At 43.1% G+C, this 13082-nt stretch overlaps 1 protein-coding gene across 9 annotated transcripts in view; it reads left to right on the forward strand.

Moving 5' to 3' along the window:
* Window positions 1-12511, forward strand: part of TNRC6A (trinucleotide repeat containing adaptor 6A) — a 98986-nt gene extending 86475 nt beyond the window's left edge. For 7 of the 9 annotated variants that reach the window (XM_037036268.1, XM_037036270.1, XM_037036269.1 and 4 more), the window contains 7 exons: window positions 4588-4746; window positions 5297-5437; window positions 7004-7111; window positions 7914-8135; window positions 9736-9806; window positions 10567-10706; window positions 11109-12511. In XM_037036268.1, the coding sequence (XP_036892163.1) occupies window positions 4588-4746; window positions 5297-5437; window positions 7004-7111; window positions 7914-8135; window positions 9736-9806; window positions 10567-10706; window positions 11109-11484 (1217 nt within the window). In that variant the 3' untranslated portion in view covers window positions 11485-12511. Of the gene's footprint in view, window positions 1-4587; window positions 4747-5296; window positions 5438-7003; window positions 7112-7913; window positions 8136-9735; window positions 9807-10243; window positions 10372-10566; window positions 10707-11108 lie in introns of those variants that run through there. The other 2 variants (XR_005065033.1, XM_037036275.1) reach the window with 2 other exon arrangements.
* Window positions 12512-13082: the final 571 nt, after the last annotated feature.

Below are 13082 nucleotides of genomic sequence, written 5' to 3' on the forward strand. Positions count from 1 at the left end.
GCTCAAAAGTCATTTTCAGGAAGCCTCTTTCAGGCTCTGTGCTCTTTATATGTATGTATCTTGTATATGTCCATTTAGGACATATACAAATGTCTCCTTCCTGTGAAGGAGACATTTAGGCCTGTCTCTTTCACAGGACATTAATTCCTGGGGGAGAGTGCCTAACTTTGCTTATTCTGTAGCCCCACTGAGCACAGTTCAGCAGTGAACATTTGCTGGGTGAGATGATAAGTGGATGGTAATGCATTTAATGGCAGAGTGAATGCAGAAAGGAAAGCAGGCCTGGTGTAACAGATAACGAATTGATGGTAGACTCGTTGAGTGTGGTGTTTAGGGGGAGAGCTCAGTGTGGAAAAGCCCAGTAAGAAATTGAAGTCATGGCCTACTACTAAGAAGGGAAATCTGGGCTAAAATAAGATTTGCTGTTCATCAGAATATTGAGGTTATGGCCATGGATGAGGTTGCCCAGGAGGGAGCATAGGGGAGAAAACAACTAGGACAGGATCTTAGAGGTACTGAAGAAACCTGAAAGTCAATGTCTAGGAAAATAGGATGTGGAGACCCAGACAATGTTTCTATGATACGGTTTTCTGTCTTCTAGGGTTAAAATAAATTTTCCATGTCTGTTTTGTATATCTGAACCTTAGCTTCTTTGTAAGAATGAAATAAGCCCTTCTTTCAACTATTGTTGTAGATGTAATGCATATCACCTACCGTTGACCCTTGAACAACATGGGGATTGGTGTTCCAACGCCCCCGCCCACCGCGCCTCCCCCTGCCAGTGCATTTGAAAATCCACTTACAACTTTTGACTCCTCCGAGATTTACTGATAGACTGCAGTTGACTAGAAGCCTTACCAATAACAGTTGATAAATAATTTTATGTTACTGTATTCTTAAAATGAAGTAAGCTAGAGAAAAGAAAGCATTATTAATAAAATGATAAGGAAGGGAAAATACATTACACAGTATTTATTTGAAAAATATCCCCATGTAAGTGGACCCTCAGAGTTCAAACTCATGTTCCAGCATCAGCCGTATTCTGAAGTGTTCAGTACACTTACCTGGGACAGTCTCGTTCTTGTTACTGGCTTAACTGTTACCTCAGGAGATGCGTGCCTCTAACACAGTGGTATTTTTCCAGCGTAAACCCAGCTGTTTGCGTAAGCTAAAGCTAAACCTCACGCATACTTTTTACATTGCATTTTTCTGGTGTTCTCTCATTCAGAGAATAGTAGAATATAATTAGACTGCAGTTGCTTTATTTATTTATTAAATTTTTCTTTGTTGATTTGACAGACAGGAAGGGAGGGTAGAGAGAGAAAGAGACATCAGTTTTGTTCTTTTGAGCTTATATATGTATTCACTGGTTGGTTTTCGTATGTGTCCTGACCAGAGATTGAACCTGCAACCTTGGTGTGTCAGGATAACTTCTAACCAACTGAGCTACTCAGCCAAGGCCTATAGTTGCTTTATATGCCAGGTCTATTTTTTTTAATAAAATGAAGTTTTAATAAGTAGAAATTATTGCTAAAAAAGGAAGGGAATACTTTTATCATCTAAGTTTCTGCATAAGAATTAATTACTTGAAATTTGGCAACCATGCTTACTTACTGTATTACTTGTACCTGCTGCTTTATTTATATCCCACTTCACTCCCAAATGGTTTCAATTCTGCTTACAAAGAAGAAACATGGCCTGGCTGGTGTAGCTCAGTGGATTGAGCACGGGCCTGCGAACCAGAGGATCGCGGTTCAATTCCCAGTCAGGGCACATGCCTGGGTTGCAGGCCAGTTCCCGGCAGGGGACACATGATACATTGTGTGTCCTCGGCAGAGGCAACCATACATTGATACTTCTCTCCCTCTCTCCTTCCCTTCCCCTCTAAAGATAAATAAATTAAAAAAAAAAGAAGAAGAAACATGGTTTACTCAAATAAAGTAGCTAGATGAAGAAGCCAGAGAAGAGAGGAAAGGGCTTTGCTTTGGTGGAATGGCTTCATCAGGTCGGTGGTAGGTCAGTGACCACTGGCAAATAGCATGAGGGCCTGTTGTGGTCCTACGTGCCATCCCTGAGTGACTGATACAAAAATTTGGATATTGTGACCTGCCTCCTGGAGAACCTGTGTTACAGGTTCACAAGGCTAAAGCAACATTCATGATTCTGCTGCCTTTTCTTTCTTTCTTTTCTTAAGATTTTATTTATTTATTTTTAGAGAGGGAAAGGGAGGGAAAAGGGGAGAGAAACTTCAGTGTGTGGTTGCCTTTTGAGCTTCCCCTCTGGGGACCTGGCCTGCAACCCAGGCATGTGTTCTGACTGGGAATCAGTCTGGTGACCCTTTGGTTCACAGGCCAGTGCTCAATCCACTTAGCCACACCAGGCCGGGCAGTTCTGCTGTCTTTTACTAGAAGCTCAAGCTAGAGTGGCCTTGAGTCCATGAGCCAGGACTTTCCCCTTCCTATTTTAAATTTGATTTGAGTGGACTAAATACTTAGTTCTTCTTTTTCAGCCTCCTCCCATTTCAATTATTTGTACCTCCTCCCATTAAGTTATTGAAGCTGGAAACTTAGAGGCATTCTGTTTGTAATAAAAGTTTTTAAAGATGATTTACAGATGATTTTTAGATATATAATGCAATTTCTTTTTAAGTATAAGTAAGTTAGTGGCTTTTACTGTATTCTCAGAGTTATGTATCTGTCACCACAGTCAATTTTTAAATATTTTCTTGTTCAAAATGTTGCACAGTCCTCCTGTCTCCACTTTTCCATCTCTCCCAGCCATAAGAGCTCATCTTTCTGTGTTCAATAGATTCATCTGTGCTGGTTGTTCTATATAAATGGCAACCGGTATTGTCTGGTCATTTGTGACTGGCATTTTGGCTTAGCATAGTGTTTTCAAGGTTCATTAATGTAACAATATTCTTAAGCACTTCATTCCTTTTTACTATTTATTGCTTATCCATTCAGCAGTTGATGGCTTTCAAGTCTAGAAGATATTCTTTTTTTTTTATTTTATTTATTTATTTATCTTTAGAGGGGAAGGAGAGAGGGAGAGAAACATCAATGTATGGTTGCCTTTTGTGCATCCCCTGCTGGGAGTTGGCCTGCAGGGAACCTGCCTGCAACCCAGGCATTTGCCCTGACTGGGAATCGAACCGCGATCCTCTGGTTCGCAGGCCCGCGCTCAATCCACTGAGCTACACCAGCCAGGGCTTAGAAGATATTCTTGAGTTCTTCCTTTCTCCTGCCTCCCATATCCAATCCCCCCTGAGACTAGTGCCCCTTCCATTTCCCCAGTTCATGGTGTATATATCCATTGTGTTTGACTGTCTGTACAGCTTTCCACGGTCTCCCTGCTTTCACACTCACCTTCATTTCAATTTTACAACACAGCAAAGTGATCTCAAAACAAATTCAGCAGTATTGCTTCTCTTTAAACTCTTCGATGTAAAGTCCTCCTTGCTGTGTCCTACAGAGTCCTGCCTGAGAATGTTGCAGATTCTGTTGCCTCCTAGGAATAGGTTGGCCTGCAGCTGTGAAGCCTGGGGCAGCCAGAGTATACACACCACACCTGCAGCCTTTGATTGATTCCATACATTTAAAACAAAACATACTTGGTCATCTCTCCTTTCAAGATCAGGACCCCATCCTTCATGTTGTTCTCAAAATGGTCTTTCATTTTCTGACATGCCAAACTGTTTCTTTCCTCAGGTCTTTGTAGGTCGTGCCCACTACCTAGAATCCTTCCCTAACCCTTTCTTTGCCCTTTTCCTTGCCTTACACTCTGGTCCGTTCCATCTCTGTCCACCTGTCACCTTTTGTTAGGATATACTATCATTAAGGGCAAGGACCCCATTCATCTCATGCAGGTTTCTGTGTCCAGCATTTAACACAGTGGCTAGACTGTCCCAATGAGAACATGCTGTGTTTGCCACTTGTGTAAAGCGTTAGTTATTCTAAGATGCTCTCAGTGATGGGTATAGAGAATAAACCACACCAAGATGATCATTTCTAAGTGTAAGTTGTGTTTTTACAGGCTTTCTCATCAATTCTGGTAACAGATATCTTTACCAATGCTGTGTAGTCCCACAAAGTATAGCATAGAAATGTAAATGTTCTGATGGGAAAGATTGGCATCGCCTCATTACCTGCACATTATCTTGTGGGTGTAGCAACATCTTGCGTTTCCAGGCACCACTCAGGATATTCTTGACCACGGCTCTTTCTTTCTGAACCCAGTGCTTTTCAGTGAATCTACCCACAAAAGGGTGCACTGTGCTTGTTTTTCATTTAGGCTACAATACAAGTGTCTTCATGATTTGGAAATAATTTCATACTTTTATTCTGGTTACTTACATCCTTCTTGAAGTAAAATGAGCCATGATAATATCAGATCTCAACCGTAAGAGAGTCAAAGGGGTGGTGGAGGTCTGAAGAGAAAGGAGGCCTTTCTTTCTGCACTGCATCTTCACGCAACCACAGAACACAGCAGATACATTGATCGTGTATTTTGCTCCTATCTCATGGTCATTTTTCCCCTTGTATTATATATTTTGCTCCTATCTCATGGTCATTTTTCCCCTCGTAGGTGCTATTTCAAGTGGTTTTAGGCTGGAAGAGTCTCCATTTGTTCCCTATGACTTCATGAACAGCAGTACTTCACCAGCCAGTCCTCCAGGTTCAGTGGGAGATGGCTGGCCACGTGCCAAATCGCCCAATGGCTCTAGCAGTGTTAATTGGCCGCCAGGTAACATACTACGGCTTCCTTCATGATTAAGTAGTAATTTAGCCCAGTCCTATCTGATAGTTGTGACTGTGTTCAGGACAGGAAGGGATGCAGAGGGACGATGAAAAGTTGGGCATCAAGTCTGCCCTGCTATTTCTATGCTCCCAACAGTGAAAGTGGGACTGGTCCCATGGACTGGTGTGAAGGATAATACAAAATCCTTCATTCATTGCCCCTCTTCAGCTGTTTCAGGGAACCACCTTGAGAGTGTGTCAGTTGTGCTGAGGAATTAGCAGAGATGCTTCCATGCCTGTTTTGTTCTACTCAAGTTGCTGTGGCTTTGTGACTTGTTAGAAAGCACTTTAAGCTATTACTCTTCAAAATACATAACCCTAAAGCGTTAATTTCTATTGTAAAAACTTGGGAGTTATTCATAAGTAACCACTTATATATACTCATTATTAATCAAAATAGTTGAGAATTGCAGACTTTAGTAGTGAAGTTTTACATGTTTAATAATGGATTTTTTAAATGTGATTAAGCTTTAACTGATTTTACATTTTATTTCTAGAATTTCGCCCTGGTGAACCATGGAAAGGTTATCCAAACATTGACCCTGAAACTGACCCTTACGTCACTCCTGGCAGTGTCATAAACAATCTTTCAATTAATACTGTGCGGGAAGTTGACCACCTCAGGGACAGGAACAGTGGTATGTAGGCGGGTACACATCAATTTCTGGACAACCTGGTTTAAGAATGGCTCAAAGTAGGTGTGAAACCTTCTGCAGTAAAAGCCATTCTAGCACCTCATGGCACCTGACATCCAAAAGAGTTATAACAGTGAGAACAGGATTGTCAGTTTTCCCATAGGTGACTTAGCCACCTTTTAAATGATGAAGATTTATTATCACTTGATATGGCAAACATGCATATTAACTTAAGTTAATAAAGTTAACAGAGGACTGACAAAATTTGCTTTATATTAATTGCATTAGCAATGGTAGCTTGTTGCCTACTTTATAACAACATGCAATATTGAGGTTATTAAGACATGGGTGTTTTTTGTAAGAGATGTTTTGTTCTTATTTGTTTATACTCTGGATATTAAAGAATTTTCATCTGGAAAATCAATTTGGCTTTCTCTGTCTCTAAGAGAGTGAAAGTAATACAAATTTTAAAGGTCCCTGTACTCTAGATACACTTTTTAATGGATTATCAAATCATCCTACTACCTACCATGTGGTTATTTTTTACTGCAGGCATTTGCAAGTATTTCATATATGCAGTGTAAGAAAGAGTGAAATGAATGAGAATATTTTCTGTTTCTGTAATATTTATACTTCCATCTATCCTTTAAAACAAGGTATAATAAAATGTCCACCAGTTAGTGTTTGCCATATCACAGTGGGTAAGAAAGAATTGCCATCATTCTAATATGACTGGGTTTAGCAGATAGCTATGCAGAAAGAAGTAAAGCCAGTGCTGTCACAGGAGAAAGGAGTGGGAGACAGAGCCCAGCAGGCACTCTCACGTCCTGTTAGTTCATGAAAGATTCTGGTGCTCACCGGATGTGGGCTTCTTATCAGTAGAAAATTCTGGAAGTCAGGAGAGGAATTCAGTTTTCATACTAAGAGAAACAAACCACTGAAAGTTTTGAGTAGAAGAATTGACATTTGAGGTGGACAACCTGACAGTGGTGAGCAGATGAATCATGGTGGAAGACCAGTTAGGATCTTTTGGAGTGATCAGATAGTGGTCAAGTCTGGAGCTAAACTAGAAAGAACAGGGAGAAAGGCTAGGTTTTAGAGGCTGAATATGGGGCACGATGGAGGAGGAAAAAGCCTGGCTGGTTAATTGGTAGTGCCTGGGAGCCTTGGGGAACTGTCCAGTAAGAAGTCATTGGGGTCTAAAGACAGGAGTTGGGAGCAGTCAGAATAGCTTTCTTTTTGGAGCCTAGTCCAGAGTGGGTAAAGTGAGGGGTGTCTCAGACCATGCTCATCTGTTGGAGCAGGTTCTCACAGACTGTTGTGAGAAAACAGGAGTACCAGAGAAAGGACCTCTCTGAGCCATGGTGAGAACAGTGAGCCAGCTCTTAGCATGCAGTTTTGAGGGCAAGAAAGAAGGTATAGTCTTGGACACCGTCTGTGACCCTGAGCATACCTCTTTCCTTTCTTGTGGCATGCTGTGAAGTTGCAGTTTTACTGGATGCTTTTGCTTATCCTCAAATACCATGTCTCTTGTTCTGGGATAACTAATCGGGCTCTTCCTCCACATAGGGTCATCCTCATCCTTGAACACCACGCTGCCTTCAACTAGTGCCTGGTCATCCATTCGTGCCTCCAACTACAACGTTCCCCTCAGCAGTACAGCACAAAGCACTTCAGGTGGGCTGAGCTGGGCAGTTGCATAATTCATCTTCCTTACCTGCTAAAATAACCAGCTTTCACAGAGCACTCAGCTCCACTGTTAAGTGCTTGCTGTGTGCCTGATCACCCATACCTGTTTCTGTGTGACGGCACACATCGGGAAATGGGCTGGCGCATTTTCTCTCCCTCTCTCGTGCTTGCTATTTGTTTCTTTGTTTGTTTATTTGTTTGTTTAAAGCCAGACAGGCCTAGATTTGAATCCTGGCTTTGAACCCATAAGCAAGTGGGTTCTACTCTGACCCTCAGTATGTGGCTTAACCATTCTACTTGGTAGAGAGTAGATGCCAGGTGCCCTTGGTACCTAATGATTCCTGCTGTGATGGCTTCACAAGTAGAGGTTACCTTTGTAGTCCATTTTTCCAGGAGGAAACAACAAAGCTCTGAGATCTGTTTAATGGCCTATGTGATGATCTTGAGTAACACCCCAGTTGCTGTTTTAGAGCAATTAAAAGCAGTGTTTTTTGTTTTGTTTTGATTTCAGTTAAAGTAAGGTTTGTTGTACATTGGGCTAAGAAGAATCTCACAGATCTTGAAACTACATAACAGACAAGTGGTCTGAGGGTTTTGAGGTGAAGGAGCACTTTCCTTTGGCTTTTTGCCTGCCTTTGGCACTTTGGTTTGATTTAGGGGTTTATAATAGAGTTTCGTTTTGTTAGTTTGATTTGGTTTCAGTGGGAGAGTAGGTGTTACCATTATTTAAATTTCTGCTTTCTAAAAGGACTATCTTCCCCCTCCCACTTTTTCCCCCCCCTTCGAGTAGCCAGAAATAGTGATTCCAAATTGACGTGGTCTCCGGGTTCAGTCACAAACACCTCTCTGGCCCATGAGCTGTGGAAGGTCCCTCTGCCACCTAAAAACATCACTGCTCCATCCCGTCCACCCCCGGGGCTCACTGGTCAGAAGCCACCCTTGTCTACGTGGGATAATTCTCCCCTTCGTGTAGGTGGAGGATGGGGAAATTCTGATGCCAGGTATACCCCAGGTAAGATGAGGGGCGTGAGATGGTTTCTTACGGTTTCTTTGCTGAACACTGACCAGCACCAGCAGTCTGGTGTAGCAGAGACTTAAGCAGTACCCACTATAAAGTAGGATTAGAACTTAAATAAACATGCTACTCCTAGTGCATTGCCTTAGTGCCCGTGACAGTCTTAAGTTTAACATTACATTTTGCCCAGTTTTCCTAAGAACACTTACCTAAAGATACTCCACGGAGTCGTGATAAATGAATGGAATGGAATCGCCTTTCTTTCAGAAGTTCCACAACTGCTCATTTTAAAATGTGTAGACACTTCCTGCTCATGGCAGGCTTTCAGAATACACGTCATCACACAGAGTGGAAGCTGTTACGTGACAACAGGAAAGGTGGGAGCAACTCATATGGGCCTTGAAGAGCAAGGCCTGTTTGGGTGAACCCTTGGCCTAGACATAGAGCAACATAAAACATTCTTTAAACAGGGATATTTGAGTGCTGTTAATCCTGTAGGGCCAGCTGGCATATAGTAGATTATCTCAGGAAACTGGGATAAGTTGTTCTACCTCTACTCCTGCAGATTACTAGCACTGGACTTGCACAGGAACCTTCCTAGCACACACAGCCCTAGATTTGACTCAGAGCTGTCTGCCATTTCTCCCAATAAATACAGTCTTACTTTTCATTATTCCCTGCCTCCAAACTGTACCAAACCTTGTCATCTCCCGGTAACAGCTTATTAAAAATGTATAATCTTTAGACAGGTGATTGGCTGAAATAAAACTTAGAGTGTTTCCTTTGGTGGGGAAGTTTTGATTCCATGAAAAGAATGCTTGAGTCTGTTTTAAGCTACTAACTACAAATGAATGCAATGAGTGCTACGTATAAATCATTTTTTCAGGCCACAGACAGCTAGGTGTCAGATGTCTGGTAGTATAGACTTAAGGGGATGTAATAGAAATGGCCTAAGAGCCCCCATCCTAAAGGAGAGTTGGTGGGGTTGAGTGGGATCTGGAAGCCTGAAAGAGTAGCCAACCAAAACGATGAAACTGTACATGCCAAAGCACAGAGCCTAGAGAAGCACTAGGGCTCCCTGTTTGACTTAGAAGAGATTTTGGGGGTGAGGCCAGTGTTCAGGGAGAAATGAGTAGGCATGAGCTATGTCATGAAGCTGCCTTCCTAAGCTACATTGGAGTGTGTGTGAAGCACCTTTAAATAGTTGTAAACAGGGCTGACTTTAATCACGTTCTCAAGATCTACTGTGGGTGAAGAAGGCAGGAAGGCCATGTGGCAAGCTCCTGTGGGGGTCTGCACAATTAATTGCCAGCTGTTAATGTCCCCTCAGAGTCTCACCCCTGTGGGACATGCATGCCAATTCGTCAAATGACACCTGAGAGAATCATAGCCAAGGCTTCCCCCCAGATGGTACTATTGTGAGATAATTTTAGCTTTATAAATGAAAAGACTCCATAGGGCTATCTTTCTTTGTGGATCACCAGTCAGGAGCCCCATGACCCTCCCCCATATCTGTAATTTGGGATGTGCTTGTGAAATACCATCTTTCAGGCCACAGTCTCAGAAAACTGATTTGTCCTTTTTTCCCCTTGTTTAGGGTCCAGCTGGGGTGAGAGCAGCTCAGGGAGAATAACAAATTGGCTTGTTCTAAAAAACCTTACACCTCAGGTAAGAATACCAGGTATCTTGGTTCATACAGATATGCTAGGTGGCATGGGCGCAAAGGTTTCCAGACTTGTTTGAGTTGAAGTGAGGGCTCCTCCGGCCTGCTGACAATGCTAAATAGAAGTCAAGGCTGGACAGAGGAGATGGAAGAGGATGGTCTTCAGATCCTCAGGCAAGCTGTGATCTGGTCCAGCCATTCTTACCTATACAAGTTGTATGGGAGCTGACCAAAAATACAGATTCCCTGAACTAAGACTCTGGTGTAATGGATGTGGCTAGTCTTGGGGCTCTGCATTTTCACTAGATGAATTTGGTGCAGGCAACCCTCGTATTGCACTTTGAGAAGGCCTGGGCTACCCTTTCCAGGTAGAACATTTTCTCAGTCCCTGATCCCACCCCTCTGGAGGCTGGATGTTAAGAGCCCGCCCCTCCTCCCCCAGGGAGCAGTGCCTTGATGGATCCTGTCCTCAGGGCAGGGAAGAGAGAAGACTTGAAGCCACAGCAGGGGCAATGGCTAACTAAGGAATTGGGGATCTGGGGAATGTCCAGGAGTCTAGAGGCCACAGAGGTATGGCTCTGGGACCAGTGGAAGTGGGGTGGGGGGCACTATATCCCATCATAGCAGTGAGTCCCAGTGAAAAGTGGCATCAGGACTGAAGAACTTTGGGCAAGAGAGAGAGTACGAGAGTCCCATCCTGGGACCACCTCCCTGGGTGGTCCTTGTGATAGCACACCTAACTGACTGCTCCCTACTCTGTCCTAGATTGATGGCTCAACTCTGCGCACCCTGTGCATGCAGCATGGCCCACTGATAACATTCCATCTGAACCTCCCACATGGAAATGCTTTGGTCCGTTACAGTTCAAAAGAAGAGGTGGTGAAGGCACAAAAGTCTCTGCACATGTAAGTCGGTTGTTCTGTGTGTGACAAATGAAAGTGCCCTCATAATTGAAAGAACTTATGTGAGAGCACCACCTCCAGGCAGCATGGTCCCCCAGTGAGGGCGCTTCCTCACAGCTGTGGCTTCACTGTACCTTGGATTTCGTGGCTGCTATTCATAAGGGAAAGTATCACCCTGATCAGATGGCCCTAGAAAATCCCTTAAATTGCCCAAAGGGGACAGACTATGGAAGGCACAGTTGCATGGGGTGGGGAGTGGGGTGTTCTATAGGCACATTGCCACGGAGGGAAGTGGGGGAGAGCATGCTGGGTATCTGGTGTGTCCTAGACACTCCAGTGTTACCCTCACTTTTGAATCCCGCCCTCAGGTTGCTGAGTCCTCATCATGCCTGCTTCTCTCCCCAGGTGTGTATTGGGGAACACTACTATTCTTGCTGAGTTTGCCAGTGAAGAGGAGATCAGTCGTTTCTTTGCACAAAGTCAGTCTCTGACCCCTTCTCCCGGCTGGCAGTCCCTCGGGTCTGGCCAGAGCCGGCTGGGCTCCCTCGACTGTTCCCACTCGTTCTCCAGCCGGACTGATCTCAATCACTGGAATGGTGCTGGGCTGGCAGGAACTAACTGTGGAGACCTTCATGGCACTTCCCTCTGGGGGACCCCGCACTATTCCACAAGCCTGTGGGGTCCTCCAAGCAGCAGTGACCCCCGTGGAATGAGCAGCCCATCCCCCATTAATGCTTTTCTTTCTGTTGACCACCTGGGTGGGTCTGGAGAGTCCATGTGACAGGTAGATGTAGACTTGCAACCGTGACCTCAAGATGCGAAGGAAAGGGGCACTAAGTTGAGCTCGCCGCCTGCAGCCGGGGCCACCTGTGGGAACAGCTCTTCTCTGCACATTTTCCACTTTGTTTTCCCCGAAACATATCAGTTTGAATACTTGAATCATGCAGGCCAATATTATAATGTGAAGGTGTCTCTAGTTACACTCCCACTGGCGCCATATGTGTTGACCCACGTAGTGAGCTCACTTGTACGTTATTCATCATGTTTAGCCTTTGGGTTCTTTTTTTTTTCTTCCTACCTTTTTCTCCCCCTAAACCATTGTTTGGGCTGATGATGTATGAGCTTTTTACCTTTGCACTGAATGATGTTCTCTCCGTCTAATCGGCAATATGGGGGGGCAGCTGTTCCGGTGTAATGTTTACTCAAGGATGTTCTTAAGGTGTGCGCTCTCTACTATGCCTTGATGTCCGCCTACCTTACTGTGGTGTCATGGAGTTTGAGATCACGTTATGATGCTGACTTAGGACTATAAGTGAAAGTATTGCACCGTTTCTTCATGTTATAAAACTAAAGAATTCGCTCTGCAGTTTGAAAAACTGTGGCCACAGCTGTGACTTGCAGCCCACCTGCCACCCAGGACGGGCCCTGCACTTTGAATAGGCTTTCCATTTTGTTTTGAAGGCTCCCACGTTGAACCTTCTTGTTTACAGATTTTTTTTGTTTGTTTTTTGAGAAAAAAATGTTTACTCTTCCATCATTTAAAAAATTTAAAAGACAAAAAAAATGGAGGATGATTTAAAAGATGCTTTCTATCTCTGGGAAAAAGGAGCAGCATTTGGCCATGTTCTTTCGTTTTCTATTCCTGTCCTAAAATCAAAGAGCATGGTTCTCAGGAAAACCAGTTCCCCAGTTTAAAAAAAAAATTCCTTGTAGTTTCTTATAGGAAAAAAACCCCCAACTTTTAGCACTGATACTACATATTGCTCTGTAAAGAACTTTCTCTGCCAAAAAAAAGAAAAAAGAAAAAACAAAAAAAAATGCTTCAAGCTAGAGTTTGACATTCTGCTTTCAGATGCTCTCTTTTTATTAGTGAGTAATGATGGTTTGCTAATGATCGATAGGTAATCATTTTTGTAATTCCATCAAAGTGGCTCTCTATGTTTCTGCTCTCGTGACTGTGTTAATGTTTAACTGTTGTACCTTAAAGCCGAAATCAGTAACTATGCATCCTGTAAGCAAGATATTGGGCTTACAGAATTGTTCATTGTATAGAGAATTTTAAATGTTGTTGCAAACTAACGAGTTACACCATTTTTACAATTTCTTCCCCCCCCCACCTTTTTGCCCACAAATGATATTATAAAGCTTGCTTAGTCAAAGAACAGACTAAACAAGGGTAAAAATTTTAACAGTACAGAATTTGCCATCATTTCATTGCCTTGATTTTAACTGTTTGTGTCCTATGAAGCAAAAGAAGTCAGTGGCTTTTAACTGTTTACAAATAGAATGTGATTGTAAAATGTACAGTTTCATTGTGTTTAATTATGAAATTTCTTCAAATATAATAAACCATGACTCTTTGGCTGCTCAACATTAATT

The sequence above is a fragment of the Sturnira hondurensis genome, unplaced genomic scaffold (genome assembly GCF_014824575.4).
Source record: "Sturnira hondurensis isolate 20B ecotype Veracruz unplaced genomic scaffold, ASM1482457v3 Scaffold0022752, whole genome shotgun sequence".
In the NCBI taxonomy this organism is placed as follows: domain Eukaryota; kingdom Metazoa; phylum Chordata; class Mammalia; order Chiroptera; family Phyllostomidae; genus Sturnira; species Sturnira hondurensis.